General features: G+C 46.8%; 1 protein-coding gene across 2 annotated transcripts; it reads left to right on the top strand.

The window, feature by feature from the left end:
- Nucleotides 1-794: 794 nt before the first annotated feature.
- LOC119976443 (CCN family member 1-like) lies at nt 795-13,864 on the top strand. Of its 2 annotated transcripts, XM_038816979.1 has the most exons (6): nt 795-871; nt 973-1,299; nt 5,191-5,395; nt 5,927-6,250; nt 7,596-7,795; nt 11,969-13,864. In XM_038816979.1, the coding sequence occupies exons 2-6, from the start codon at nt 1,207-1,209 to the stop codon at nt 12,287-12,289; spliced, it is 1,143 nt and encodes a 380-aa protein (XP_038672907.1). In that variant the 5' UTR covers nt 795-871; nt 973-1,206; the 3' UTR covers nt 12,290-13,864. The 2 variants fall into 2 exon arrangements, with proteins under 2 accessions (XP_038672907.1, XP_038672906.1); XM_038816978.1 differs by having other exon boundaries at nt 867-1,299.
- The last annotated feature ends 12,479 nt before the right edge of the window (nt 13,865-26,343 follow it).

Below are 26,343 nucleotides of genomic sequence, written 5' to 3'. Positions count from 1 at the left end.
TTGGCAATACCTTACTCTGTGATTATGCCCTCTGGTCCTAGAAGTGGTTAAAATGTGGAATGTTCTGCCTAGGAGTGAGGTGAAGACAGTTTCAATCAAGCCTTTCAAAGAAGATCCAGATAAGTACCTGAAGAGAGAGAACAAAACCATTGCAGGGATCAGAGGAAAGGGCGAGGAAGTAGGGTGGGGTGAACTGCTTAGCAGAGAGCTAGCATGGGCTCAAGAGGGGCTGAGTGGCCTTATTCTGTGCTGCGAGGGAGTGGGACTGGGCAAATTGCTTTGGCAGAGAGCTAGCATGAGCTCAAGAGGGGCTGAATCGACTCATTCTGCGCTATGAGGGAGTGGGACTGGGTGAACTGCTTTGGTAGAGAGCTAGCATGGGCTCAAGAGGGGCTGAATGGATACATTCTACGATGCTATGGACGATGAATGTGTTTTTGGACCCTCCCCAAGACCTTCTGTTCAGTAGCTCACGGGAAGAGGGTCAGAGACCTGTAGGGTTGGACAGTACCTGTTCAATGGCAACACCTAACTGCGCACACATGCAGAAAGTATAGAGCTCGAAGCTGACTCCCTACTTTGCTTCTTTGAGTCTCTCGATCCAGTCTGTCCCACGTCTCCTGTCAAAAAAAGGCGTTCGAGAAAGGTAAAACAACATAAGGCAAAACAACTAAACAGCATGTCGAGCGAGGGGAAACGAGCTGTGCCGGGAACCATTCTGAGAAACAGGCCTCAGGGTTGATGAGTCACCTCCTCTCCAGGAATTACAACCACACGTTTATCTTTCTGGGCACCTTATCTGACAAGCTGGACATGCACATAAATAAATATACACACACATATATGATTCAGAGGGAACACTTGGGAAAAGGTGACAGAGTTAGCACTGCTCACGAGCTGCTCCTCAGTGGGAAAGATGTGAAGTGTTTGTGTGTGTTTTTTCTTAAGGCGTTTGTTTTATTTTTAATCCAGGAATCGGCTGCGGTTCCGGACAGCTGGAGAGTGCCAGTGGCTCCCTCAACCTGAGGGAGCGCTGCTCAACCGGAGGAAGAAGAGCAACTTCCACATTCCTGGATTCTTCAGGCGCTCGGAGGAATTTGGCTGTCAGTGTGTGTGGCAGAACCGTGGATTGAAAATCTGTTCCCAAACCCACGCTCCCCATCACCTCCAACAACCCCCCCTCAATTTGTCCCTGTGGGCTTCAGGATGGAGAGGCGTCCGTTCTGTTCGGGAGTGGGCAGCAGTTTGGCGCTGTACTGTGGGGTTGTCCTGCTGGGCACCTGGAGGCTGGCTGACATGGTAAGATAAGAGGTGTCCCTTTAACAGCTGTCTCTCCCAGCCATGGAGCGATAGCACACACAGACACACTGGGAGTGAGGTCCACAGGGAATACCACCTGGGGTGTGAGCTTGATAGGGAATGATGGATACTGGGAGTGAGGAATGTTGGGAGTGGCATCCGGGAGGGAATTATCTGGGAATGAATACCAAAGGATTTAACAGATTGGCAATGTGCCACGTGGGGAAAAACATACTAAAAGTGATTTATACACAGAATGACCTCTCGAATTATATAGGAGACAACACCCAGGGGTGAGCTGTCTCAGGATTAATACCTGGGAATAAGTTAAACAGAGAATAACACATACTGAAAGTGAGTTAGTTAGAAAATAGCACAGCGGTAGTGGTTCTACACAGTGAAATTGAGTTATTTGCGGAGTAAGGTCGATTGGGAGTGAATTGCAGAATAATAGGAACTGGGAGTGAGTTATATAGAGATAACAGAGACTAAATGTGAGGTATACCAGGAATAGCACTTAGGGCGGCATGCTGGCACAGTGGGTAGCACTGCTGCGTCACAGCGCCAGGGATCCGGGTTCAGTTCTGGTCTGGAGTGACTGCCTGTGTTGAGTTTGCACGTTCTCCCCGTGTCGGGCGTGGGTTTTCTCCGAGTGCTCTGGTTTCTTCCCAAAGTTCAAAGATGTGCAGGTTAAGAGAATTGGCCATGATAAATTGCCCTTAGTATCCAAAAGGTTAGGTGGGGTCACTGGGTTGTGGGGATAGGGTGGGAACATGGAGGCTCTTTCAGAGGATAGGTGCAGAGTCGATGGGCCGAATGGTCTCCTTCTGCACTGTAGGGATTCTGTGAGTCTGTAATGCTTCTAACTGGGAATAACAGCTACTGGGAATGAGTTCAATGGGGAATGACACACACAAAATTGTATATCACAAATAATCACATGTTGCTAATGTTATGTGGAGAATAATACACCTTCTGTGATGAATAAATATATGCAGGTAATGGTATGTAGAGAACATCACATACTGGGAATTTTAAATTAAGAGTAACTGGATGGGGTTTAGTGATCAGTCAACATCACTATCAGGTAGGTGATGTTTATGCTGGTACTTCATGGTCAAAGCTCATGCCAGTTTTCAGTGGCTGGGTTCACAGAGTTGGTACATGGGCAAAGTTTGGAGAATAGCAGTACCTTCAGGATCGTATCACCGGAGACTCATTGGTTGCGCATCTCAATCTGGTGGTCATGAGTTTAAATCTCTCTCCAGACACCTGATGGTAAATCCAGGCTCACTCTTTAATGTAAACAAGTGTGAGATTATCCATTTTGGACCAAAAAGGATAGAGCAGGGTATTATCAAATTGGAAAGAGATTAGGTACAGTGGATGTCCAAAGAGACTTGGGGGCTTCAGGTGCATAGATTCTTAAAATGCCACGACAAGTGCAGAAAATAATCAAAAAAACTAATATTAGTGGCCTTTATATCTAGAGGAATGGACGGCAGCATGGTAGCATGGTGGTTAGCATCAATGCTTCACAGCTCCAGGGTCCCAGGGTCCCAGGTTCGATTCCCGGCTGGGTCACTGTCTGTGCGGAGTCTGCACGTCCTCCCCGTGTGTGCGTGGGTTTCCTCCGGGTGCTCAGGTTTCCTCCCACAGTCCAAAGATGTGCGGGTTAGGTGGATTGGCCAGGCTAAATTGCCCTTAGTGTCCTAAAAAATAAGGTTAATGGGGGTTGTTGGGTTACTGGTATAGGGTGGATACGTGGGCTTGAGTAGGGTGATCATTGCTCGGCACAACATCGAGGGCCGAAGGGCCTGTTCTGTGCTGTACAATTCTAATTCTAAAAACAGTTATGAGGTAGCTATAGAAAACCCTGATTAGACCCCAATTGGAATACCGTGAGCAGTTCTGGGCACCAAACCTTAGGAAGGATATATCGGCCTTGGAGGGAGTACAACGTATGTTTATAAAATATGATACCTGAACTACAGGGGTTAAGTTATGAGGAGAGGGGCAGCAGGGTGGCACAGTGGTTAGCACTGCTGCCTCACGGCGCTGAGGTCCCAGATTCGAACCCGGCTCTGGGTCACTGTCCATGTGGAGTTTGCACATTCTCCCCGTGTCTGCGTGGCTTTCACCCCCACAACCCAAACATGTGCAAAGTAGGTGGATTGGCCATGCTAAATTGCCCCTTAATTGGAAAAAAAAGAATTGGACACTCTAAAATTTTAAACAAAAAAAAAGTTATGAGGAGAGATTACAGAAATTAGGCCTATTTTCGCTGGAATTTCATTAAGGGGTGATCTGATCAAAGTATTCAAAATATTGACAGGGAAAAATAGGTAGATAAAGATCAAACACTGGTTGGAGATTATATAACTCAGGGGAATAGTCTGAAAATTAGGACCAGACTGTTCTGGAGCGATGTTAGGAAGCACTTCTTCAAGCAAAGGGTGGTAGAGGTTCGGACCTCTCTCCACTGACAGTGTTTGAAGCTCGAACAGTTGTCAATTTTAAAACTGAGATGGGTAGATTTTTGTTTTGTTATTTTTTTTTTTTAATAAATTTAGGGTACCCAATCATTTTTCCAATTAAGGGGCAATTTAGAGTGGCCAATCCACCTAGCTTGCGCATTTTTGGGTTGTGGGGGCGAAACCCACGCAAACACGGGGAGAATGTGCAAACTCCACACGGACAGTGACCCAGAGCCGGGATCGAACCTGGGACCTCAGCGCCGTGAGGCCGCAGTGCTAACCCACTGCACCACCGTGCTGCCGATTTTTGTTTTGTTATAATATTTATTTTTTTATAAACTTAAAGTACCCAATTCATTATTTTACCAATTAAGGGGCAATTTAGCATGCCCAATCCATCTACCAGTACAGTGGTTAGCACTGTTGCTTCACAGCACCATGGTTCCAGTTTTGATTCCTTGCTTGGGTCACTGTTTGTGTGGAGCCTGTAAGTTTTCCCTGTGTCTGCGTGGGTTTCCTCTGGTGCTCCGGTTTCCTCCCACAAGTCCCGAAAGACGTGCTTGTTCGGTGAATTGGACATTCTGAATTCTTCCTCTGTGTACCTGAACGGGCGCCGGAATGTGGCGACTAGGAGCTTTTCACAGTAACTTCACTGCAGCCTACTTGCAACCGTAATAAAGATTATTATTATTACCCTGCACATCTTTGGGTTGTGGGGGTGAGACCCACGCAAACACAGGGAGGATGTGCAAACTCCACATGGACAGGGACCTGGGGCCGGGATCGAACCAGGGTCTCCGGCGCCTTGAGGCAGCAGTGCTAACAACTGTGCCACCGTGCCACCTCAGGTAGATTTTTGTTAAGCAAAGATATTAAAGGATATGGGCCACAGATCAGCCATGATCTCAATGAATGGCGGGACAGGCTTGATGGGCTAAATGGCCTACTGCTTTTGCTATGTTCCTTTGTTCCATTGCTGCTCTGAGCAACCATGGGACAGTCAAAGGGCCATCATCTTTCCAACCTTAAACTGGGGTCTCGTCTGTCCTTTCAGCGAGACCTCACCATAGCTCAAAAGGCCACTATCCCAGAGAAGAGCCAGGGAGGCCTCCCTGATGTCCCGACTATCATTGAATAATAAATCCCTGAAGCAAGATTACTTAAAAAGAAAGTTATTGGTCATTCATTGATTGTTGTTTGTGGGACTTTGCTGTGTGCACAGATTCCATTGTGTTTCCTACATTGGGACAGCAACTTCACTTCTATAAGTACGCATTAGCTATAAAGTGCTTTGTCACGTCTCTGAGGTGGTGAAAGGTGCTAGACAAATGCAAGTCCAATTCCTTTCTGGCAAGGCAGGGAAACAAAAACAAACTTGCTGAGGAAATGATAACGGAATTGTCTTTATTCACAGGCAGTGTGTCCTGCTGAGTGTCGGTGTCCAAATTCTCTGCCCTGCCCTCCGGGCATACCTCTGGTTTTGGATAACTGCGGTTGCTGCAAGGTTTGTGCCAGGCAGTTCAACCAAGACTGTGGCACGCTGCGACCCTGCGACCATGCACGTGGGCTCCGCTGCCAGGTCGAGGCAAAACTGAATGCCACCACTGGAATCTGCAGAGGTGAGCAATGGTGTCCAGGGCTTAGATACACCTACCACTGGGGTATTGAGGGCATTTACACATCACACTGTTTGGCATTCAGGGTATTTACACAGCACACTACTAAGTATTGAGGGTATTTACACATCACACTGTCTGGCATTCAGGGTATTTACACAGCACACTACTAAGTATTGAGGGTATTTACACATCACACTGTCTGGCATTCAGGGTATTTACACAGCACACTACTAAGTATTGGGGGTATTTACACATCACACCAGCAAGTATCGAGGGTCTTTACACATTGCAATACCAGGTATTGAGGACATTTACACATCACATCAATGGTTTTTAATATAGCCACATCTGATTTTCCAATTGGACTACCAGATAGATTGTTTAAGAGTCGTTTTGATGTTGTCCATTTTACACATTCGCCTGCTGTTAAGATGACTCCTTTGGAAACTTGCTCGCACTAACCATTTAGCTGACATACTGCAAGAAGTAGATTGTGCAACTTTGACCCATGCAGTTTTCTCCCTCTTACAGCCAGCATCCCAGGGCGGCCTTGTCTCATGAATGGGAGAGTCTACCAGCATGGCGAGATCTTCAAGCAGACATGTCGGCTTCAGTGCACCTGTAAGGATGGCAAAGCTGACTGCTCCCCCCTCTGCCCTTCGCACATCTCCCTTCCGCCTGCCTTCTGCAAAGACGCTCAGCTGGTCAAGTTGCCTGGCACCTGTTGCAAGAGGTGGAAGTGCACATCAACCTACTCCAAGGACAGCAAGGCATTGAGAATGGGCAAGTGGAAGGAGATGGTCAAGTCCGCTGGTAAGGTGACCAAACAGCTGAACACACTCCACAGCAAGTCAGGTAGGAGAAACAGAGCAGGAGAAAAGTCCTCGATGTCCTTTAACTCAATAAACCCCCCCCCCCCCCCCACCATACATCTTAATTTCTCCAGTTGTCAACCATGAGGATCGGATTTCACCGGCACTCTGAGATGGATTGCAAAAAGAAGTTTAGTGTCATAAGTTTAGTGACCACTCAGCCCCTCATCCCTGTGCTAGCTTTGTGAAAGAACAATCTGTTTAGTCCTACTCTCAGCACTCTTTCCCCATAGCTCTGCATATCATTCCTGTTTGAGTATATGCCCACTTTCCCTTTGCATTGAATCATCACTAAAGGCATGTGTTTACAGTTAAGAATTCTATTCAAAGTCATAAGTTAAACCCTATCCATTCAATGCCCCACTCCCGCTCACCCCCCTCCCCAATGTCATTTGCGGAATAGGTAGGTTAGCATCAAATTCCATTGTACATCCAGACTGATCTCAGTCTCTCATAGTCAATAAAGCATAAGTAGGATACAAATGGACATTGGTCTGAACTCACAAAGCGAGTTTGATCAAATTTACTTCTTCAATGTTTACATAGGCACTTTCAATGTTGACATGAGAATGAGATGAAGACGGGCAACACAGTGACCTGAGGTTAGCACTGCTGCCTCACATGGCAGGGACCCGGGTTCAATACCAGTTTTGGGTCACTGGCTGTGTGGAGTTTGTACGTTCTCCCCGTGTCTGCGTGGGTTTCCTCCGGGTGCTCCGGTTTCCTCCCACAGTACAAAGATGTGCATGTTAGGTGGATTGGACTTGCTAAACTGCCCCTTCGTGTTCAGAAGGTTAGATGGGGTTACTGGGATAAGGTGGGGCCATGGACCTAGGTAGGGTGCTCTTTCAGAGTGTCGGCGCAGACTCGATGGGCCAAATGGTCTTCTTCTGCACTCTACTGATTCTAAGATTCTAAAACATTCAGCAGTTTGAGTGTGTGTCTGTATGTCTATTTACGTGTGTGCTCAGCTATACATGTGTTTGCAATACCTGTGTCAGAAAGAGGATGAGGTTGTGTGGGGATGTGGGTGTTTATGTATACATATGTGTAGGAGAGAGAGTCTCTGGTCATAAATGTGTGACATCTTGTGTTTGTGACAGTATGAAAATTAGTGCTTGTGTGTGTGTGTGTGGTGTGTTTGAAAATATCCAGCCGTACATGTGTTTGTATAAAGGGAAAATGTGTAGTTGTAGGCATATGGACGTAGGTTTTGTGAGTATGGTATGAGCGTATATATTTGTGTACAAATGAGTGTGTGCATATGTGTGTGTATATATTGTACATACATTTAACTATTTTTGATGGACATTTCCTGTCTGCTCCAGAGCCAAGAGGTTTCAAGCGACAAGGCACCAGCCTTTCCGACTGCCTGATTCAAAACACAATGTGGACAACTTGCTCACAGACCTGCGGCATGGGCATTTCCACTAGACTGAGCACCAACAACACCTGGTGTCAACCGAAACATGAGACCAGACTGTGCCAGATGCGACCCTGTGACATGCTCAATGGTGCCCATCTCATTGTGAGTCTTAGCAGAAGGGAGTGGGAATTACCACTTAAAGATTCAGTTGAACCGAACCGATCATTATGACAGCCTGCGTTCTACATTAAAATGTTGTAGATCACTATATCAGCTGTACCATAATGCATGGCCCAGACCAGCGTGACACCCTGACCATAATCTATGGTTCTAGATCAATATGGAAACCTATACTATAACATATGGTGTTACAATCCCAGTTAATGGTTTAACTCGAGGGGACGATCCTAGTTTGGAACCCTTACATTTAAAAAAGTGTAACTTTTGCTTTTTTTTAAAAAACATGGATAATCAGAGTCACATGGCTACCAATTAGCTTTCAGCAAGAAAGAGCTAGAGTATAATACAATACTCATTTACTGCTCCTTATCTTCACAAACATACCCAGATTTCAATGATAACACACACTACACAATATATCTTTTGCTTTATTGCACTAAAAGTTGCCCCGGTTGGTAAGCAACATTTCATTCTTTTAACACAGTGGGCTCAACGTCTGGCTTGTAATGCAGAACAATGCCAGCAGCGCGGGTTCAATTCCCGTACTGGCCTCCCCGAACAGGCGCCGGAATGTGGCGACGAGGGGCTTTTCACAATAACTTCATTGAAGCCTGTTTGTGACAATAAGTGATTATTGTTATATTAATAAACACACAGTGCCTGTAACTCAGCAACCTAACTGTGGTCAGACAACATCCCAATCTGAAACCAAGTGTCAGATGCCACTTGATTGCTTGTGGATTTCTCCTCAAATCCTCCCCAGATAATTGTCACATGAGTGTTTCCAAACTCCACTCTCAAAAAGACGCAATTTAAAATCTTCTTTCAAACAATGGTTTCCATCAGCTGCTTTCACCAAGGATCCGCCTCCAAGTTTTCAACTGCCTTTTCAAACAAGGCTCAAGGCATCCTCTCCGCTGTTTTAGCAAAGATCCACCCCCAGGGTTTTCCAACTCGCTTTTCAGTATTCTTTTGTCCTATGTGATTTTCAGTTATTTGGACAAACTCTCAGAAATCCAGTTGCTTAGTTTCACAGTTGCTTAAACTATTATTTCACTGGCTGTAGTAAAATATCCCAAACCTTAAGATCACTTTAGATATCTTTGTCTTCTCACTAGCCAACTTCCCAGCTCTGTCTGTGACTTCAATGGGCAATGCCCTATTCCAATTTCAGTTTCCCATGCTCCTTTAACTTCAGACTTCCGAGAAACTTCCCATCATTTCTCTGGGTTCCTTAACTAGCTGTTCTTTAGATGTCTGGCACTTGCTTTCTTCCCTCTTACTCAATTACATAACTTTTCTTCTTGCAAAGCTGCGATAGATGCTTCCTCTCTCACTGCTGAGCTCCTTCTACTCTGGCTTCCAGTTAACAAGGGCTTTTCTCTAAAAGTTGCCCCGGTTGGTAAGCAACATTTCATTCTTTCCCCAAGCTCACGTTTAATTTTGACGCCATAAACCCTCTCTCAGCACAGTAGAAGCACAGTCTGAACTAAAACGAAAAAAACCCATACAACCCCCATAAATCTTTGTTTAACACAAATCTATCCTTTCTTATACAAAGCATTACATTAAACCCACAAGTCTATATCTTATTTCTAATATTTAACAGTTCAAATAGTGCTCGTTTAAACCTACTTCTGTTTCCTATCAAAGATTTTGGATCAAAGAGATCCTCAAAGCTATAAACGGCTACTTTAGGAAGTGGGCCATTGTGCAGCATGGTGTATAACAACAGATCAATACAATACTCTGCAGTGTGATACAGCACTACAGGTTAGTATTGTATATAATACAGCTCTAGGTCAGTATAAAAACCTGACATGTGAAGTAATGTTCGAGCTCAATGTCTCCTTCAGAACAGCAGCTTTGAAACACATGAATTGGGAATTGAAGTGAGTCTGAGTTAGTGAGAGCCTTGATCTCTATCTGTTCGTGCCTGTGATTGTGTCTGTCATGATGAGCCACCGAGCCTACACGGTTTTCCCTAATTTAGGATTAAGTCGGTGCCAAAACCTGTTCTCGATGATGTGCGACGTGAGCTCGCTCGCTGTGCTGGGTCCTGGCCACCAACCCTTCCTGACACCTCAGCGAATTGTGGTGACAGGGGACTGCAGCGCCACCATCTGGGAACAATATCATTGACAGCAAACAGCTTCCTGACGGTGGTCCGCACCATGTCACAAGGATAACTTGTGTTGCTGTAGATAGCACTTCCCAGGGCACTTTGCAGAAGCATTACCAGACCCCCCCCTTCCCCCCAAACAAATCGATGCTGAGTGAGCATAGGGAATTAAGGTGAGAGGTAACCACAAATTTTGCCCAAGAGCTTTTAAGCAGCTTTTCACAGGGGGTGGGAGGGGGGGGGGGGGGGGGGGGGGGGGGGGCAGAGCAGTTCAGGGAGAGAAATACTACGCTTAGCGCCAAGGCACAGCTGCTGGCGGTGGACCAATTACAATGGGGATGTACAGGAGGCCAGAATTGAACGAGTGCAGACATCTCAGAGGATTACAAAGAACAAGGAACAATACTGTAAGGACTCCATCCCTTTCTCTCAACTCCTTCGCCTCCGTCGCATTTGTTCCAACGATGCCACTTTCCAAAATGATGCTTCAAAAATGTGTTCCTTCTTCCTGAGCCATGATTTCCCATCTACAGTTGTTGACAGGGCCCTCAACAGTGTGCGGTCCATCTCCCGTGCCACTACCTTTGCCCCCTCCACTCCCTCCCAGAACAAGGACAGAGTCCCCCTCGTTCTCACATTTCATCCCACCAGCCTCCGTATGCAAAGCATAATCCTCCGCCATTTTCGCCAACTCCAGCGTGATGCCACCACCAAACACATCTTCCCTTCACTCCCTCTGTCAGCATTCCGCAGAGACCGTTCCCTCCGAGATAATCTAGTCCACTCCTCCACCATACCCAGTACCTCTCCCATCACCCATGGCACCTTCCCATGCAATTGCAGAAGGTGTAACACCTGCCCCTTTCTGAATATATATTTAACCTCCCCCCTTCCATCTTATCCACCTTTCCTTACCCTTTCTCCTCTTTGCTTCCCCCTTCCCCTCTCCCCATATCTACCGTTCACCCTCTGATGTTAATTTCTCTGCTGTTTGGCCTTTCACATCTTTTGTCCTCTCTGGGGACTGCCATTAACACTCTTTCCCCTTGGTTTCTGCGGCCATTAACACCCTGTTTCCCTGGGTTTCTGTGGCTATAACTCATTTTTCATTCTCACTCCATAGTATAAATATTTCCCAGTTCCTCTGTCTGTTAGCTTTGACAAAGAGTCATCAGACTCGAACCGCTAGCTCTTTTCTCTCCCTACAGATGCCAGATGTGCTGAGATTTTCCAGCATTTTCTCTTTTGTTAAAGAACAATACAGCACAGGAGCAGCCCTTAGGCCCTCCAAGCCTGTACCGGCCATGATACACTCAGCCAAAACCCTCAGCACTTCCGAGTGCCGTATCCCTCTGTACCCATCCTATCCATGTGTTTGTCAAGATGCCTTTTGAATGCCATTAATGTATCAGCTTCCACAACCTCCCCTGGCAACGCGTTCCCGGCATTCACCATTCTCTGCGTAAAAAAACCTGCCTCACACATCTCCTCCAAACTTTGCCCCACGGACCTTAAACATATGCCTCCTGTTGACTGATCCCTCCACCCTGGGAAAGAGTGCCTGCCCATCCACGCTATCCATGTCCCTCATAATCTTGTAGACCTCTATCAGGTCACCCCTCAACCTCCGCCTTTCTAGTGAAAACAGTCTGAGTCTATTCAGCCTCTCCGCATGGTTAACACACTCCAGACCAAGTAACATCCTGGTAAACCTCCTCTGCGCCCTCTCCAAAGCCTCCACATCCTTCTGGTAATGTGGTGACCTAACTTGTGCGCAATATTCCAAATGCGGCCTAACCAAGGTTCTATACAACTGCAACATGGCTTGCCAGTTTGTACGGTTGGAAGAGATTTCAGAGCTGGAGGTATGTGGTGGTGGTGTGGGGGGATATAAAGCCACAAGATTTGAAAATCAGGATGAGAAATTTAAAATTTAAAATCCTGCTCAAGGAGTAAGGGGAGGAGGATGCACACACTCGCTCAGTCAAATCCTTTACGCTGGCTCACTCACTCACTCACTGTTTGTGTTTCAGGAAGGAAGGACGTGTCGGAAAAGTGTTAAGGAGCTGGAGCCCAGGCACTTTGCCTACCAAGGGTGCATCAGCCTGAGGAAGTACAAGCCCAAGTACTGCGGCCTGTGCACGGACGGGCGCTGCTGCCAGCCCGTCGAGACCAGGACCACAAAGGTGCGTTTTCGTTGCCTGGTCCGAGGAACCAAGGTCAAAAGTGTCATGAAGATCCAGAGGTGTGAATGCAGCAGGCACTGCGAGCAGAAGAGCGCCCTCTCCTGGCCGCATGACAGGGCTCCCGGCGACTCGAGCGACTGGCTGATGGGTGCAGAGGACAACTTCTGAACCCTCCTGGGATGCCAGGATGGTGCCCGGATCTCCAAAGAAAACGCCCACCGCCCTCCACAAGGGTGCATTACGCTGCAATATTGCCCCAGTATATCACTGCTCCAATCGCTTAGGCCTCAGCATTAGCAAAATCTCTCACTTTTGTAACAATGTAACTTTAGAAGCCAGAGACAGAAATGTGCCTGACAATTAAGCATGTGCATTGTTTTTACAAAGCACTCACTTTAAGGTCACGTACACAAGCCCACAACCAAGAGATTCACGAGTAAAGAGTTCCCCAGGGGGGTTGTGAGTGATTCAGAATTAATCACAGTACCTTTCCTTGAAGGCAGCCAAATATTTTTAACTGAGTGAAAGTTAAAAACTGAGTTAGTTAAAAAGAAGCATTTGTTGTCCAATTCTGACTGAGTTTGCAAGGTTTGCAAGGTTTCAGTCATGAAACAGGTTGCTGGACACATGTAGCTGTCAGAGCCTTATTGTACTCAATAATAACCATGGCTGATCTTATTGTGGCCTCAACTCCACTTTCTGCCTACCCCTGAGAACCTCTGACTCCTTCATCAGTCAAGAATCTATCTACTTGGGCCAGCGTGGTAGCATAGTGGTTAACACTGTGGCCTCACCGCGCCAGGGTTCCAGGTTCGATTCTGACCTCAGGTGACTGCCTGTGTAGAATTTGTAAGTTCTCCTGAGTGTCTGCCTGGGTTTCCTGCAGATCCTCCAGTTTCTTCCCACAGTCCAAAGATGTGCAGGTTAGATGGATTGGCCATGATAAAATTGCCCCTTAGTGTTCAAATGTCAGCTGGGGCTACGGAGTTACGGGCCTAGGTAGGGTGCTCTTTTGGAGGGTCGGTACAGACTCAATGGGCCGAAAGGCTTCCTTCAGCACTTTTGGGATTCCATGGCTCCATACCTCTGCCTCCATTGCTTTCCAGGGAAGAGAGTTACAAACACGTGTGACCCTTTGAGAGAAAAAACTCTTGTATTTGTCTTAAATGGGAGACCCCCCCTTAAACAATGACCCTAGGTTTACGCCTCTCCCACGTGTCTCATCCATCCTGTCTCAGGATCTCATATCTTTCAATATGATCACCTTATTCTTCTAAATTCCAGTTTCATAGAGTTAAGAGTGCAGAAGGAGGCCTTTCAGCCCTTGTGACGAGCACCCCTCAAGCCCACACCTTCACCCATCCCCATAACCCAGAAACCCCACCTGACCTTTTTTGACACGAAAGGCAATTTAGCGTCGCCAGTCCACCTAACCTGCACATCTTTGGTCTGTGGGAGGAAACCAGAGCACCTGGAGTAAACACGCAGACACAGGGAAAACGTGCAGACTCCGCACAGTCACCTGAGCCGGGAATCGAACCTATGGCCCTGGAGTTGTAAAGCAAGTGCTAAACATTGTGCTACCGTAGGCACAACCCTAGTCCCTCTCTCTACCTTCCCTGTAGTATAAACCCCCCCCCCCTCAATCCCAGGTATCAGTCATAAAATCATAGAATTTACAGTGCTGAAGGAGGCCATTCAGCCCATCGAGTCTGCATCGGCCCTTGGAAAGAGCAGCCTATATGAGCCCACACCTCCACCCTATCCCCGTAACTCAACAACCCCACCTAACCTTTTTGGACACTAAAGGCAATTTAGCGTGACCAATCCACCTAGCCTGCACATCTTTGGACTTTGGGGGGAAACCGGAGCACCCGGAGGAAACCTACGCAGGCATGGGGAGAACATGCAGTCACCTGACACGGGATTCGAACCTAGGGCCCTGGAGTTGTGAAACAACAGTGCTAACCACTGTTCTACTGTAGGCACAGCCCTAGTCCCTCTCTCTACCTTCCCTGTCATATAAACACCCCCCTTCAATCCCAGGTATCAGTGGAGTGAATCTCCTCAACTGCTTCTAATGCGTTTGTATCCTTCTTAAGTAAAGAGGCGAAAACTGTCGACAATACACAGATGTGGTCTCAACAGCACCCTGTGCGATTGTAGCAAAGCTTCCCTATTTCAATATTCCGCTCTCCTTGCGAAAAATGACAAGATTCCTTTCGCTTTGCCAATCACAAATAAATTGAATTTTTACTCCACCAGTTGCTATTGGCGGGATTTGAACGCTTGGACTCAATCTCTGGTTTACTGCTCCATTGATTACAGTGATTTAACAACGTTTGACAGGGTGCACAGACATCAGTTATGGTAAAGAGAATACCATTGTATTTAAAGAGGAATGTGGTGGATAAGTGCGTGAGGGAGAACAGAATAGCAGGATATGCTGATGTCCTTGCTCCTTGGGATGGAGGGAAGCGCAATGAGGTTGGGCTGGACGGACGAGGCTAGTGTGGAGCATCAACCAAGTGACCTGTTTCTGCCCTGTTGCATTCTAGATGTAATGCTGTTTAATTCTGTATAATCCAAGTTCATAAATCCAGCAAGAAACCCAAGAGCAGCTTCTACAAACATATGAGCGTATGAATTAGGAGCAGAAGGAGGCCACTCGGCCCCACGAGCCTGATGGCGTATTTTGTGATGTGGAATTTTATGTAATAACACGCTGCATTGTGTAATTCTCTATAATCCCGGTAATAAACTGAATCTTATTCACTGTCTGCCTAGAAGGGATGTTTTTGTGCATAAATTTTTCTGCATGTGAAAACAAACCTCTGAATTTAACAGTGCGCCCACTGTAAATTGGGCTTTGCCTCCTTACTCTTCACACCAGGGGTCATTGAGATCTGGAATTGTCCACGCCCCTTCCAAAAGAAAGCTCCTGTCATTATTTTGAGATTCATTGTGGTGAAGTGTCACATGTTGAACAACCACATATTCACTCCACCTCCCCTCCCTTTCCGCTTTCTGTGTATATGAACATCTAAGGCCTCATTTCATCTCATTGAATTTCACTTGAATCTCAAGGTCTTCCAGTCCCATAAAGTGCACAATGGGTCAGTCAACCCTCCATACTGTAATTTCAAAATATTTTACTGTTGTCATAAGTAGGCTTACATGAACACTGCAATGAAGTTACTGTGAAAAGCCCTAGTCTCCACACACGACGCCTGTTCGGTTACACTGAGGAAGAATTCAGAATGTCCAATTCACAAAACAGTATGTTTTTCTGGACTTGTGGGAGTAAACCGGAGCACCCGGAGGTAACCCACGCAGACTGGAACCCATGCAGCATGGAAAACCATGCTGTCAGCCTAATGAGACTTAGAATAAAGCCAAGTCTTCTTACACAGTGTGGTTTAAATAGCCCCAAACACTATTTGGAAGAGATGCAAATGAGTTCTTCTACTTGTCCTAGTCAATACTCATCACTTAACTAACATCACTGAACAGATTGTCTGGTTAGTTACTATTGTTTTGTTACTATTACTATTGTTTTGTAATCTTGCCATATAAATTGGCTGTCTGTTTTCTACTTGACAACATCGATTGCACGTCACTCACGAAAGACGTTGTACAATTGCAAGTTTCTTTGCTATTTTCTCCCTCCTTTCCAGGAGTGGTTACTTCAGTAACTGGTGCTGCCCAATGCTTCACACAAGTGAAGGTGTCATGCCTGGCACAGGGAAAGATGATTGTAGTTGTTGGAGGTTGTTGGACGTCAGTACTCTCAGTCCAAGAACATCACTGCAGGAGTTCCTCAGTGTAGTGTCCTCGGCCCAACCATATTCAGCTGCTTCATCAATGATCGTTCTTTCAACATAAGGTCACATTTGGGCATGTTCGCTGGTCATTGTACAATGTTCAGCACCATTCGTGAATTCTAAGACACTGACGCTGTCCATGTACAAATGCAGCAAGTCCTGGACAATATCTACACTTGGGCTGACAAATGGCACATTAAATTTGCAACACACAAGTGCCATACATTGACCATTTCCTACAAGAGAGAATCAGACCATCGCTCCTTGACATTCAATGGCACTACCATCACTGAATCCTCCACAGTCAACATCCTGGGCATTACTATTGTTCAGAAACTGAACTGGACTAGCCATATCAATAATTTGGTAAAAGGAGCAGGTCAGAGGTTAGGAATCCTGAGCTTCCTGACTTGCCAAAGCTCGTCCACCATTTGGTCTATCCAGTAAATACAACATCCTGTAAAAATTAATTTTATAAAAGGAAGCAAAACAGAACAGTCATCCCAACTGAAACTAAACTGTGCCGAAAAATGCTTGAGCATTGCCTGGAGCAAAGGTGAGGGGGTGGGGAAGGGTGGTGGGAGTGGATCACTGGGAAGGATTGTTGAAGCAGGTTGTGTTCTGGGTATCTCACTAGAGCCTGATCCACTAGGTACATTTGCACTTCGAGTGTAGCTGCTGTAGGTTATTTCTGGACATAAACTCTCGGTATGTGCAGGAGTTTGCTGCAACGTTTTAAAACATTATAATTGTCACTTTAAGTGGCACCAAGAACACTCACTGTGCCAGTGGCTATTGAGTGAATAAAGCGTCCATTTCAAATTCACCCTGAGTTGCTTTTCTCGGGTCCTCAGGATTCCTTTGCCTGGAGGGAACCATTGAATGGATCCAGTTGTCGCTATCTTCCTTTGCTTTGTCAGCTGCTTTCTCGGTCAATTTCAACACAATCTGTGTTTCTTTCTGAGCTTTATAGAGATATTCATATTCAAATCTATAATACGAATCATTCTTTTTATCAGAAATCCATTGAGGGAGAAAGTAGGCGATTGTCAGCAGAATCAGGAATGTCATCAGCAAGCAACCGCCGATGATCTGTTAAGATATGAAGAGAAAGTGATTTAAACAATAACCATTAACAACATTGCCGTAGTTTGAAGTATTATGGGTTGGACTGACCTAAGTCCAACCTTTTTAGACAAACAAAGGTTCTTGCCCAAATATTGCACAACTCTCAGCTCACACACCTTCAGGTTGGTTGATGATGCGTTCAAATTATATGAACTGCTCCAGTCAAAACATTACCTTCATTCTGTTCTATTATGCCAATGGACTATTACTTTGTCTCATAGTTTTCACACTTTTGAAATAGGTTTGGACACAATATTAGCAAGACACAATACACCGTGTCCATTCTCCATTGGACGGCCCCTTGTCTAATAATAATTTATAATAATAATCTTTATTGTCACAAGTACGCTTACATTAACACTGCAACAAAGTTACTGTGAACAGCCCCTAGATGCCACATTCCGGCGCCTGTTTGGGTACACAGAGGGAGAATTCAGAATTTCCAAATTACCTAACAGCACATCTTTCGGTACTTGTGGGAGGAAACTGGAGCATCCGGAGGAAACCCACACAGACACGGGGAGAACGTGCCGACTCCACACAGACAGTGACCCACGCCGGGAATTGAATCTGGGACCCTAGCACTGAGAAGCAACAGTGCTATTATGAAACCTGTTAATACAGTCCAACGATGTGCAGGTTAGGTGGATTGGCCAGGCTAAATTTTCCCTTTGTGTCTGTCCAGGGATGTGCAGGCTTGGCTACTGGGTTGTAGGCATAGGGAGGGGTTCGTGGGGGAGTGGACGTGGGTTAGAGTATTTTTTCAGAGGGTCGGTGCAGACTCGATGAGCCGAGTGGCCTCCTTCTGCACTGTAGGGATTCTCTCATCCTAACTCCCAAGGCATCATAAATATTTCAATCCACTCTTCATCTGTTGAATAGAGAGCGCTGTCGTTACAGCAATTCATTCACGGGAAATCACTTCCCCAATTCGATTTCTCTCGGTCTGCATCCCCAAACTCACTTTGAAGTTATTCAAGATCTGCATCGTCCTCGCCCTTGAGTTAAGCTTCAACTTTCCAAACCTTCTCATCTGAAACATTGCTCCCTTCATCACTCTCAGTGAAATGTTATTGACTCTGTCAGGTCCCGTCTCAGTATTTCAAACTGAGACTGGACCTGGGGCATCTTGACAAATACATGAATAGGGTGGGAATAGAGGGATACGGACCCAGGAAGTGTAGAAGGTTTTAGTTTAGACGGGCTTGGAGGGCCGAATGGCCTGTTCCTCTGCTGTACTTTTCTTTGTTCTTAACTCCATTCTGCACAAACACAGGCTGACCCACAACTGTCACAAACCATCCCTCTTTCATTGAATCCTTCTCCCCCTCGCCCCCTTCTTCCCATCGATCTTCAACCCGCGTCAGGAACAACGTGAGAATCTTTGAGTATAAATTCATGCAATTTCCACCCAATCCTACTCTGATATCTGTCTGTATTTCCCTCCCTCTGTTTGCCCACGGTGACAGGAATTTCCAACCATCTTCTCCCTGTGCTAAACTGGCCGACTACATCTCTGCCCTGTGCCAGGAGAACTTTTCAAAGGTACCTGAAGATCTGCAGCTTCAGCTGCCTCCCCGCTTCACCCTCCCACTACAGCCCAGCGCTGACCACAAATTCTGAAAAATCTGCATCTGAAGGAACATTTCAACACAATGCCTCACCCGCGATTTGTTGCAAAGATCTATAAGACATGGAAGAGCTTTATTAGCAGGCTCGCTGCACTTCATCCCGCAGGTACAATGGTCCAAGGCTTCATCCGTCCCTCTCAACATTGAACAGACGTAATAATCACCATCCAGGAAGAGTAAGATGACCCATATGATTGACGGGACAAGTGCTTTTAGTATCATCGTTATGATGGACAATTTTTGCTGACATGAAATGGCGCCATCAGCGTCCCGCCAACACCAGCACCATTTCCGAGAATCAGGCTGCACTATCAGACTGAGCAGGAAGAATAACACCACAGGGATAATGAAGAATAACCAGGTGTGGCTGCCAATCCGTTCCGTTGAACACGGACATGGGAACCGCTTTTCCAGTAGCTCTTCCACAAAATAAAGGACGACAGACACTACAGTACTCGCAATGATTTGTAATGTGACAGCCCTTTTGCTCAACAGAACATCTTTCACTTGCCCCAACATTACAACAAAACGCGCCATTGTGAGGACGATCAGCGCCGCACACTGCTCTGCTTTATGTCGCTCAATCATTGTGCTATCGTGCTGCCCACACGAGAGATGCGGCCAAGATTCTCTCTCTGGGAAGGCAATTTCTAAACTTAGCCCAGGCTTCCATGCTGAATTCCCAATGTTGTTGTTGTGATCTGATAGATGTTAATTGCAGTGCACACCAAATCCCAAAGGGAAACTTGGCAAATGTACCACAATTCTTTTTTGTATTCTGACCCTGGGAAGAGTGGTTGACTGAATTCAGAAGCTACGAGTTCCAGTAACAATTTGGGGATTTTAAACGTTGAATTAAAATATTGAATAGCAAAAGAAAAGGAAACTTATACACACAGGATTACATTTACAGTTAAAATTAGTCTTACAAACAATCTCTCCTTCCTATATATGCATGACTTATACACAATAATTTCCCTTCTTATCACCACCTTCAGCACCTCCAAGAATATAAAGGGTAAGACCTCCCCATCAGGTTATTGATAACGTACCCGTCTGTGGCCTGCGATCTGTCAGCAGAATACCTTATCTGCCAGGAGGTCCGTGTCCAGCTTCCATTGCGGGCGTTGTGCCCGGCCCGTCTCCAGCCTCACATTCATGTAGTGTGGAGTTTTGTCACAGATTATGATTGTGTAGTACTCCCTCCCACTACCCGTGGAAGCATCACTTTCCCCACCACAAAAAAGTAAATTTTAGTATATATTTTGTGTAGCTGGGAGAAGAGGAGAACTCCATCTTGCCCAATGTGTGTGAACCTCCATGGGTCCACTGCCCTCATTTGTTCCATGAAAACATTCAGTTCCTTTGCCATATTTGATTTTTTTCCCCCCCGACTTGGGGTTTGATCTGTCTGTCCATGTGTCCTGTATGCAGTTAAAATCACCCCCCCCCCCCTCCCCTATGATGAGTTGGTATGTGTCAATGGTGCAGTACTGGACCTAACTCTGGGGAATGAAGCCGGACAGGCAGTTAGTCCTGCTCTGGCTCAGATGTAGACCGTCCCACTTGCATAGGTCCCACCTTCCCCAGAAACGAACCCTGCTGTCCAGGAATCTAAAACGCTCTCTCCTGCACCAACTCATAAGTCACGCATTCATCCGTGCTATTCTCCTAGTTCTATACTCGCTAGCACATGGCACTGGGAGTAATGCAGAGATTGCAACCTGAGAGATCCTGCTTTGTAGTCCACAGCCTAGCTCCCTTAATTCCTGATGCAAGTGCTCATCCCTGATGCCTTGATCCTGTGCCTGAACACTGCAGGAGGCAATGCCACACATACAGCAGCCACCATCCAAACATCCAGAGGATGGGACACAGCTCTGGGGACATGTCTACTGCTGGAGGGTGGGTGAGTAGAATGGGGAAGGGGCCAGCGCCATGTCCAGGTGACATTATGAGTAGGTGTCCAGGGTACAGGGACTGGGGTCTGCTGAGGGGACTGCTGTATTCATGAGTGTGTGGGCAGGTCATTCCGGATGGGGGGGGGAGAGGAATCAATGGGGGAATGGAAGGACCTGTGGTGGGAGCCACCGCTGTTGTCAGTCAAGCACTCTCTCCCAATTCCTTACAGATATTGAACGCCATGGCAAGGATTTTGCACCCAGCAGAACTTGCCCTAGTGGTGCTGCTGCTGGGTCGGGCAGACATACGCCGGAGAAGGTGGCAGCAACAGCAGCGTCAGCTGATGCTCGAGGCGGCGGCCCACGTGCCGCATCCCACCCCACACCCTGAAGACCCAGCCACCCATCAGGATAGGGAGGAACTCAGGAGGGTGTCCTGTGATGGGCCAAGCTATACAGATGTCGCTGGTCATTCGAACCAATGACGGACAGCGCGTGCCTCAGTAGACTCCACCTCAACAAGGAGACGGTGCGTCACCTGTGCCATGTCTTTGTGGACTTGGCACCACGTGGATGAGGAGGACACCCGCTTCCAGTGGCCATCAAGGTCACTGTAGCCCTCACCTTTTACAACTTGGGATCATTCCAGGGATCAAACGGGAACTTGTGTGGCATTTCGCAAGCCACATCCCACAGGTTCATCTGGCAGGACACGGATGTTCTGCTTTCCCGGCGGAAAACTATATCAACATCGACATGGACCAATGATGCCTGGGCAGCAGAGCCTTTGGGCAGGTCTGGGTCTCACTCGGGTATTTAAGTTTATCAGGTAGGGGTTGCAAATGGCTATTAGTATCATGGTGTATTTTACTGAAGGTTTAGCAGATTTGTTCAGCAAGGTAGGGAGTCGATTCACTTTACTGTTTCTGCTTCTCTTCGCCTTTTTCCAGGAAGAAGGTCAGTAATTGACTGGGTGAAGGGGGGGGGGGGGGGGGTGTCTGAAATGAGGCTGCATCAGAGGAATTTCTGCAGTGTCTGGGGAACGGGAATGTGAACCGGATCCGGAGGGGGGGGGGGGACAAATCACAGCAACTCAACACCAGGATTTCTGCTATGACCTGTTCAGGATTGGAAATTGCTGTTGTGGAGATTTCCTTCGGTCACTTCTGGCTGGAGCCGTGTCCCAGTTAACATTTTATTTTATTTTTTAACGGATTAGGTGGTGTAGCCACCTGGGGTGGCCACTGCCCAACACAAAATAGAAGATTAGAAGGAATGCAGGGAAAATGGACATGTTGCAAAAGCAAGCAGCTTGCAAAAGCGCTTGTGTATTCTGACTGCTGCAGAAACCAGTTCTGACTGCTGCAGAAACCAGACAGCACTGTGAAAGAAAACGAGTTAGCATACGAATGAGGCGGTACCGGGTGATTCCCAGGTACAATTGAAATAAGTTAACGCAAATCGATACATTGAATAGAAGGCCAGACTTCTCGGCGCCAAGAGAAGTCCAAAACAATAAGTCCCAAGAACCGCTCTGATCGAGGGACTGCCCCGTTATTGGGGAATTCAAATCAATCGATTGGGAAGCGACCCAATTGATTGCGAGTGTATATAGGATGGGCGCGAGACCCTGAGAGAGGTATAAGACAGAGACCCCGACCCAAGCTCTCTCTCTCTGCCAGCCTCTCCTTGACCAGGTCTCTCAGCCAGCCCTCCCAACAAGAACACCTTTGTAGCAGCTCTCGAACTTGACCATGGAGAGGAGAGGCCTGGACAGCAGCCGCCATCACGTAAGTGTCATACAACGCACGCTACGAGAGTAGACACTCCTGACCCCCTTTAGTCCATAACTACTGGAAGCCTGCGGACCCAGGACAAAGCTAGAGGCCGTTGTTCCCTGATCCGGCAGTCCCCTTATCCAGATAAGTATTGGCCTGTTAGTGGTAGGATTAGCCTAGTCTTATAGTTTTATATGCATGATTAGTAGATTACTGTATTATAATAAATGTGTCTTGTTTGAACTTACTAACTGGTGTATGGAGTTATTGGTTTGAATTTGAACTTGAAACTTGTGGCGGTATCTTGCCGATACCTGGCGACTCCACAGCTAAGGAATGAAACAGAGCCAAATTGAGTGTAAAGCACACTCACCCAGAACGAGCAACATTTAGTGGTGACTCCGCCGGGACTCGACTAGAAGTGCCCCCCCCACTCAGCTAGAACCCAGAAATTTGAATCTGAAATCCAATTGGGAAAAGGAGAAACCACAAGTGTTCAAGTAGTTCAAATCAATCCTCATAATTCTGAAGTGTGCTTTTGCATGCGTAACTAACAGGGCTGTAAGGTAAAACCGAGAGATTTGTGTTGCGACAAACTGTCGGGAGTTTATAATTCGGAACATAGCGAAAGCCATACCCGTATTTTATAGCATTGCCTTATTATTCCTCTTTCCAAATTTAAGAGAGCATAAGAGAAAAAGAAATGGCCATGCAAGCAATGGAACGCCTCATGAACCCAGAGCAGTTTGTGGTCGCAGCGACCAACAGCAGCAGAGTAGGTCAGTGTCCCGTTTGGGAGCTGGAACTCAGGAAGTACCTCAAAGGGAAAGGATGGCCGCTTTGGAGTGAGTTTTGTTTGAATGAGGAGACAGGTCCCGGGAGCATCGGGCATACTTGGTGGGAGAACCTGTCTGAAATTCACAAGAAAAGTTTAAGTAAAGCACGTAAGCCGATGGCAATTGTGTCCTGCTTGGCACAATTGCGAGGCACAGAGGAGGTCGTCAGGATGCTCTGAGCAGATTTAGAGGAGAAAAACAGAATGAGCAAAGTGGATGTCAGGGTCATCGAAAAGGAGAATTTAGGATTAAGGCAATGACTGGCAGATAAGGATAGAGAGGTGGATGATGCCAAGAGGGCACATCAGTCTTGTCTAGCCCATCTGAGCAGCTCTCAAGTTTAGTACGAAAAAACATATCAAGATGTGCAGCGTGCAGTCTTGATAAGAGAAGAATCAGGAAAACAGGTAGAGACACTGAAAAAGCAGTGTAGCGACCTAAAGGCAGCTTTAAGGACACTCCATGCTGCCACTACTGAGCAAAGGCAAAGCACAGTGGACCATGCAAAATGTAGGAAGCAGATTGAGGAGCTGCAATCTCTGCTTTCTGTGCAGAATGGCTTCCAAGAGACCTTTGGAACATAATTAGAAGAAGAGAATGCCCCAGATTGGCAGGAGTTAAGTGAGACAGCGCAGCGATATGTTCAGGGAACATGTGCGTTAGCAGTGCAGCAGAAAAGGAAAGCGCCCCAACCCCCACAGATCAGATAGCACCCGCACCAATGAACCCAGTCACCACCCAACGAAAAGCAACCGCAGAAGGCGCACCCGAGATCACTTACACCACCCCCTTAACCATAACACAACTAAGGGACGCGTGTGAGAAAATCACCCCGTTTCTCCCCACTTCAGACCCCCACCAATTCTTCGCAAGAGTGAAGCAACAGGCGACCATGTACGGCCTGGATGAGTGAGAGCAGGTTAAGCTCACAGTTTTGAGTTTAGACTCATCAGTTGTAGCAGCCCTCCCCGACCCACAGAACGTTGGAGGAGGCACCCTTGAAGAGATGCATACAGCTATTTTAGACGCGATAGGGTACAACAGAGGAGACCCAGTCGAAGGCCTTAATAAGTGTAGGCAGAAAAGGACAGAGCACCCCACAGCATTCGCAGGAAGGCTGTGGATTCACTTCACTGCAATTTTAGGTGATTTAGACCGCGCACATTTGACCCAAGATAACATGGTTAAATGGACCCGCACTATCATCTCCCACGCCACAGATGCAGGACAGAATGTCTGCTCCAATTACGGCCCCTCAGAAGAGGCCCATAATGAAAAATGGGTATTGAAAAGATTGTCCCGCGCTTGGGAGTAATCTGTCCACAGCAAGGCAACATTTAAGAACCCCGAGGAAGGACAGGCAGATGCAGACATGCATCCAGTTAAAACACATCAAAACCCCGCATGTGTAAATGAGGGAAGGAACAGCCCACAGCAGACCAAGTCACAGGAATGTTTTAAATGCGGACAGTTAGGACATTACGCTCGAGAATGTCAAGCCCCCCCCCGAAACAGCAACAGAATCAGCCCACCAATGCCCCCCGAAGCAGCAACGAAACCAAAAGCCCCGACCCCCCACTCAGGGAACAATACCCAAGGGAATAATGCACCAGAGTGCCTGCTTCGCCTTATGTGCCTCAGGGGTCATGTTACAACTGTAGGCAGCCAGGACACTTCGCCCGAGATTGCAAAAGACCCCCACCACCAACTAGACCCGCCCCCAGATATGAAAGAGAACACCACCCACAGCAGCTACAAGGTCCCAGCTGCCCCATGCAAACTATGAGCGCTTACCCACCACTTCTCATGGCAGGGATACCTCAGCAATGCCAATTCATTTTTGTTTCTCCCCTTCCTCTCTTCTTCAGTCACACTGCACTGACTCCATATGCTAGTTACACCCCAAGCCAAATGTAATTTACGGTATCCTTCTTTCTGATGGAACCTGTACGATATTTGTTGGATGTTTGTTTGTATGTGTTTGTTAAATGTTCAGTGTTTACATTTAAACAGCTTTTCATGGCCCCACGCCACCACGGATGGAACCTGCAAGAATGTTTGGTGATGTTTGTTTATTTGTAAATGTTTCTTTTTGGAGATTGGCCACACGATTTTCAGCTGAAAAGCTTGTGACCACCTCACATGCATGTTAGTTTGTCCGCAGATATCTCTGAGAACTTGACTCAGCTGCAATATCTGGAGCCCACCTTAAGGCTTCACCCTTCACCCCACTAGGAGCATCTTGGCTCCCCCTTTTTTTTAGGTGCCCCTCTATTCTGGGAATAGAGGCTGCAAATCCACGATGAACACATTCATGCACGTTCGTTCCAGGTCACTCAGGCAGTGGAGAAACGGCATTGAGGACCCGCCCTGTCTGAGGACCCCCTCTGGTCAGCTAAGCTCGGGTAGAGCACAGCTCGCCCTACCGGGGATTCCATTAAAATCTTACCCATCGCGGCCCATACGCAACTCATTCGGATATCGCATTTCTAAAGTTTGGTTTCATTTTTTGTTTGAGGTAGCCCTTCGGCTGCCACTCCTTATGCTATTTACATCCAGGAACATTGGGATGGTAAATCGCAAAACCTGCGAGACGGCTCGCAGTGGCACAGTTGTTAAGTGTATGTCTGGTCCTAAATTCGCTTTTGAAAAAAATAATGAGGGGAGTCACAGGGAGTGACTTGGCCATTCATTTAAGGGACAATTGGAATAAGAGGACAGATACACTAGCATTAAAGTTATTAAACGGATCATTGACAGATACTATGCTTGATCCCATAGCTTTCGGACGTTCAAAGGAGGGATCAGAGCAAGATCAGCAATACAAAGGATAGAAGGAAGAGAAGAAAGAAGACCGTGATGAAGACCTATATGTTTTTAGTTATTGTTTTTGTATTTTGCGCGAGGACGCGAACCCTTTTTCCCCTATGACCCCCGCCATTAATGTTTCCCAGACACCGACTTCTCAAAGCCCAGTAAGGAACAGCGATGACCAGACCTGGTGCACAAAATTTATGAATTGGTACTCCCTATCATATGTTATTGAATCATTTTGGTGATAGAAGCTGTCTGCATCGTAGTACAGACACTTAGGTTAAGGAAATGGAGAAGGAGATCCTCCCGC

Source organism: Scyliorhinus canicula, chromosome 13 (genome assembly GCF_902713615.1).
Source record: "Scyliorhinus canicula chromosome 13, sScyCan1.1, whole genome shotgun sequence".
Classification (NCBI taxonomy): domain Eukaryota; kingdom Metazoa; phylum Chordata; class Chondrichthyes; order Carcharhiniformes; family Scyliorhinidae; genus Scyliorhinus; species Scyliorhinus canicula.
This window is presented reverse-complemented; position numbering and strand designations above follow the sequence as displayed.

Coding starts and splice junctions, on each gene's coding strand:
- LOC119976443 (XM_038816979.1), top strand. CDS start 1,207: ATGGAGAGGCGTCCGTTCTGTTCGGGAGTGGGCAGCAGTTTGGCGCTG. Junction 6,251..7,595: donor CACACTCCACAGCAAGTCAG/GTAGGAGAAACA, acceptor TGTCTGCTCCAG/AGCCAAGAGGTTTCAAGCGA. Junction 7,796..11,968: donor TCAATGGTGCCCATCTCATT/GTGAGTCTTAGC, acceptor TTTGTGTTTCAG/GAAGGAAGGACGTGTCGGAA.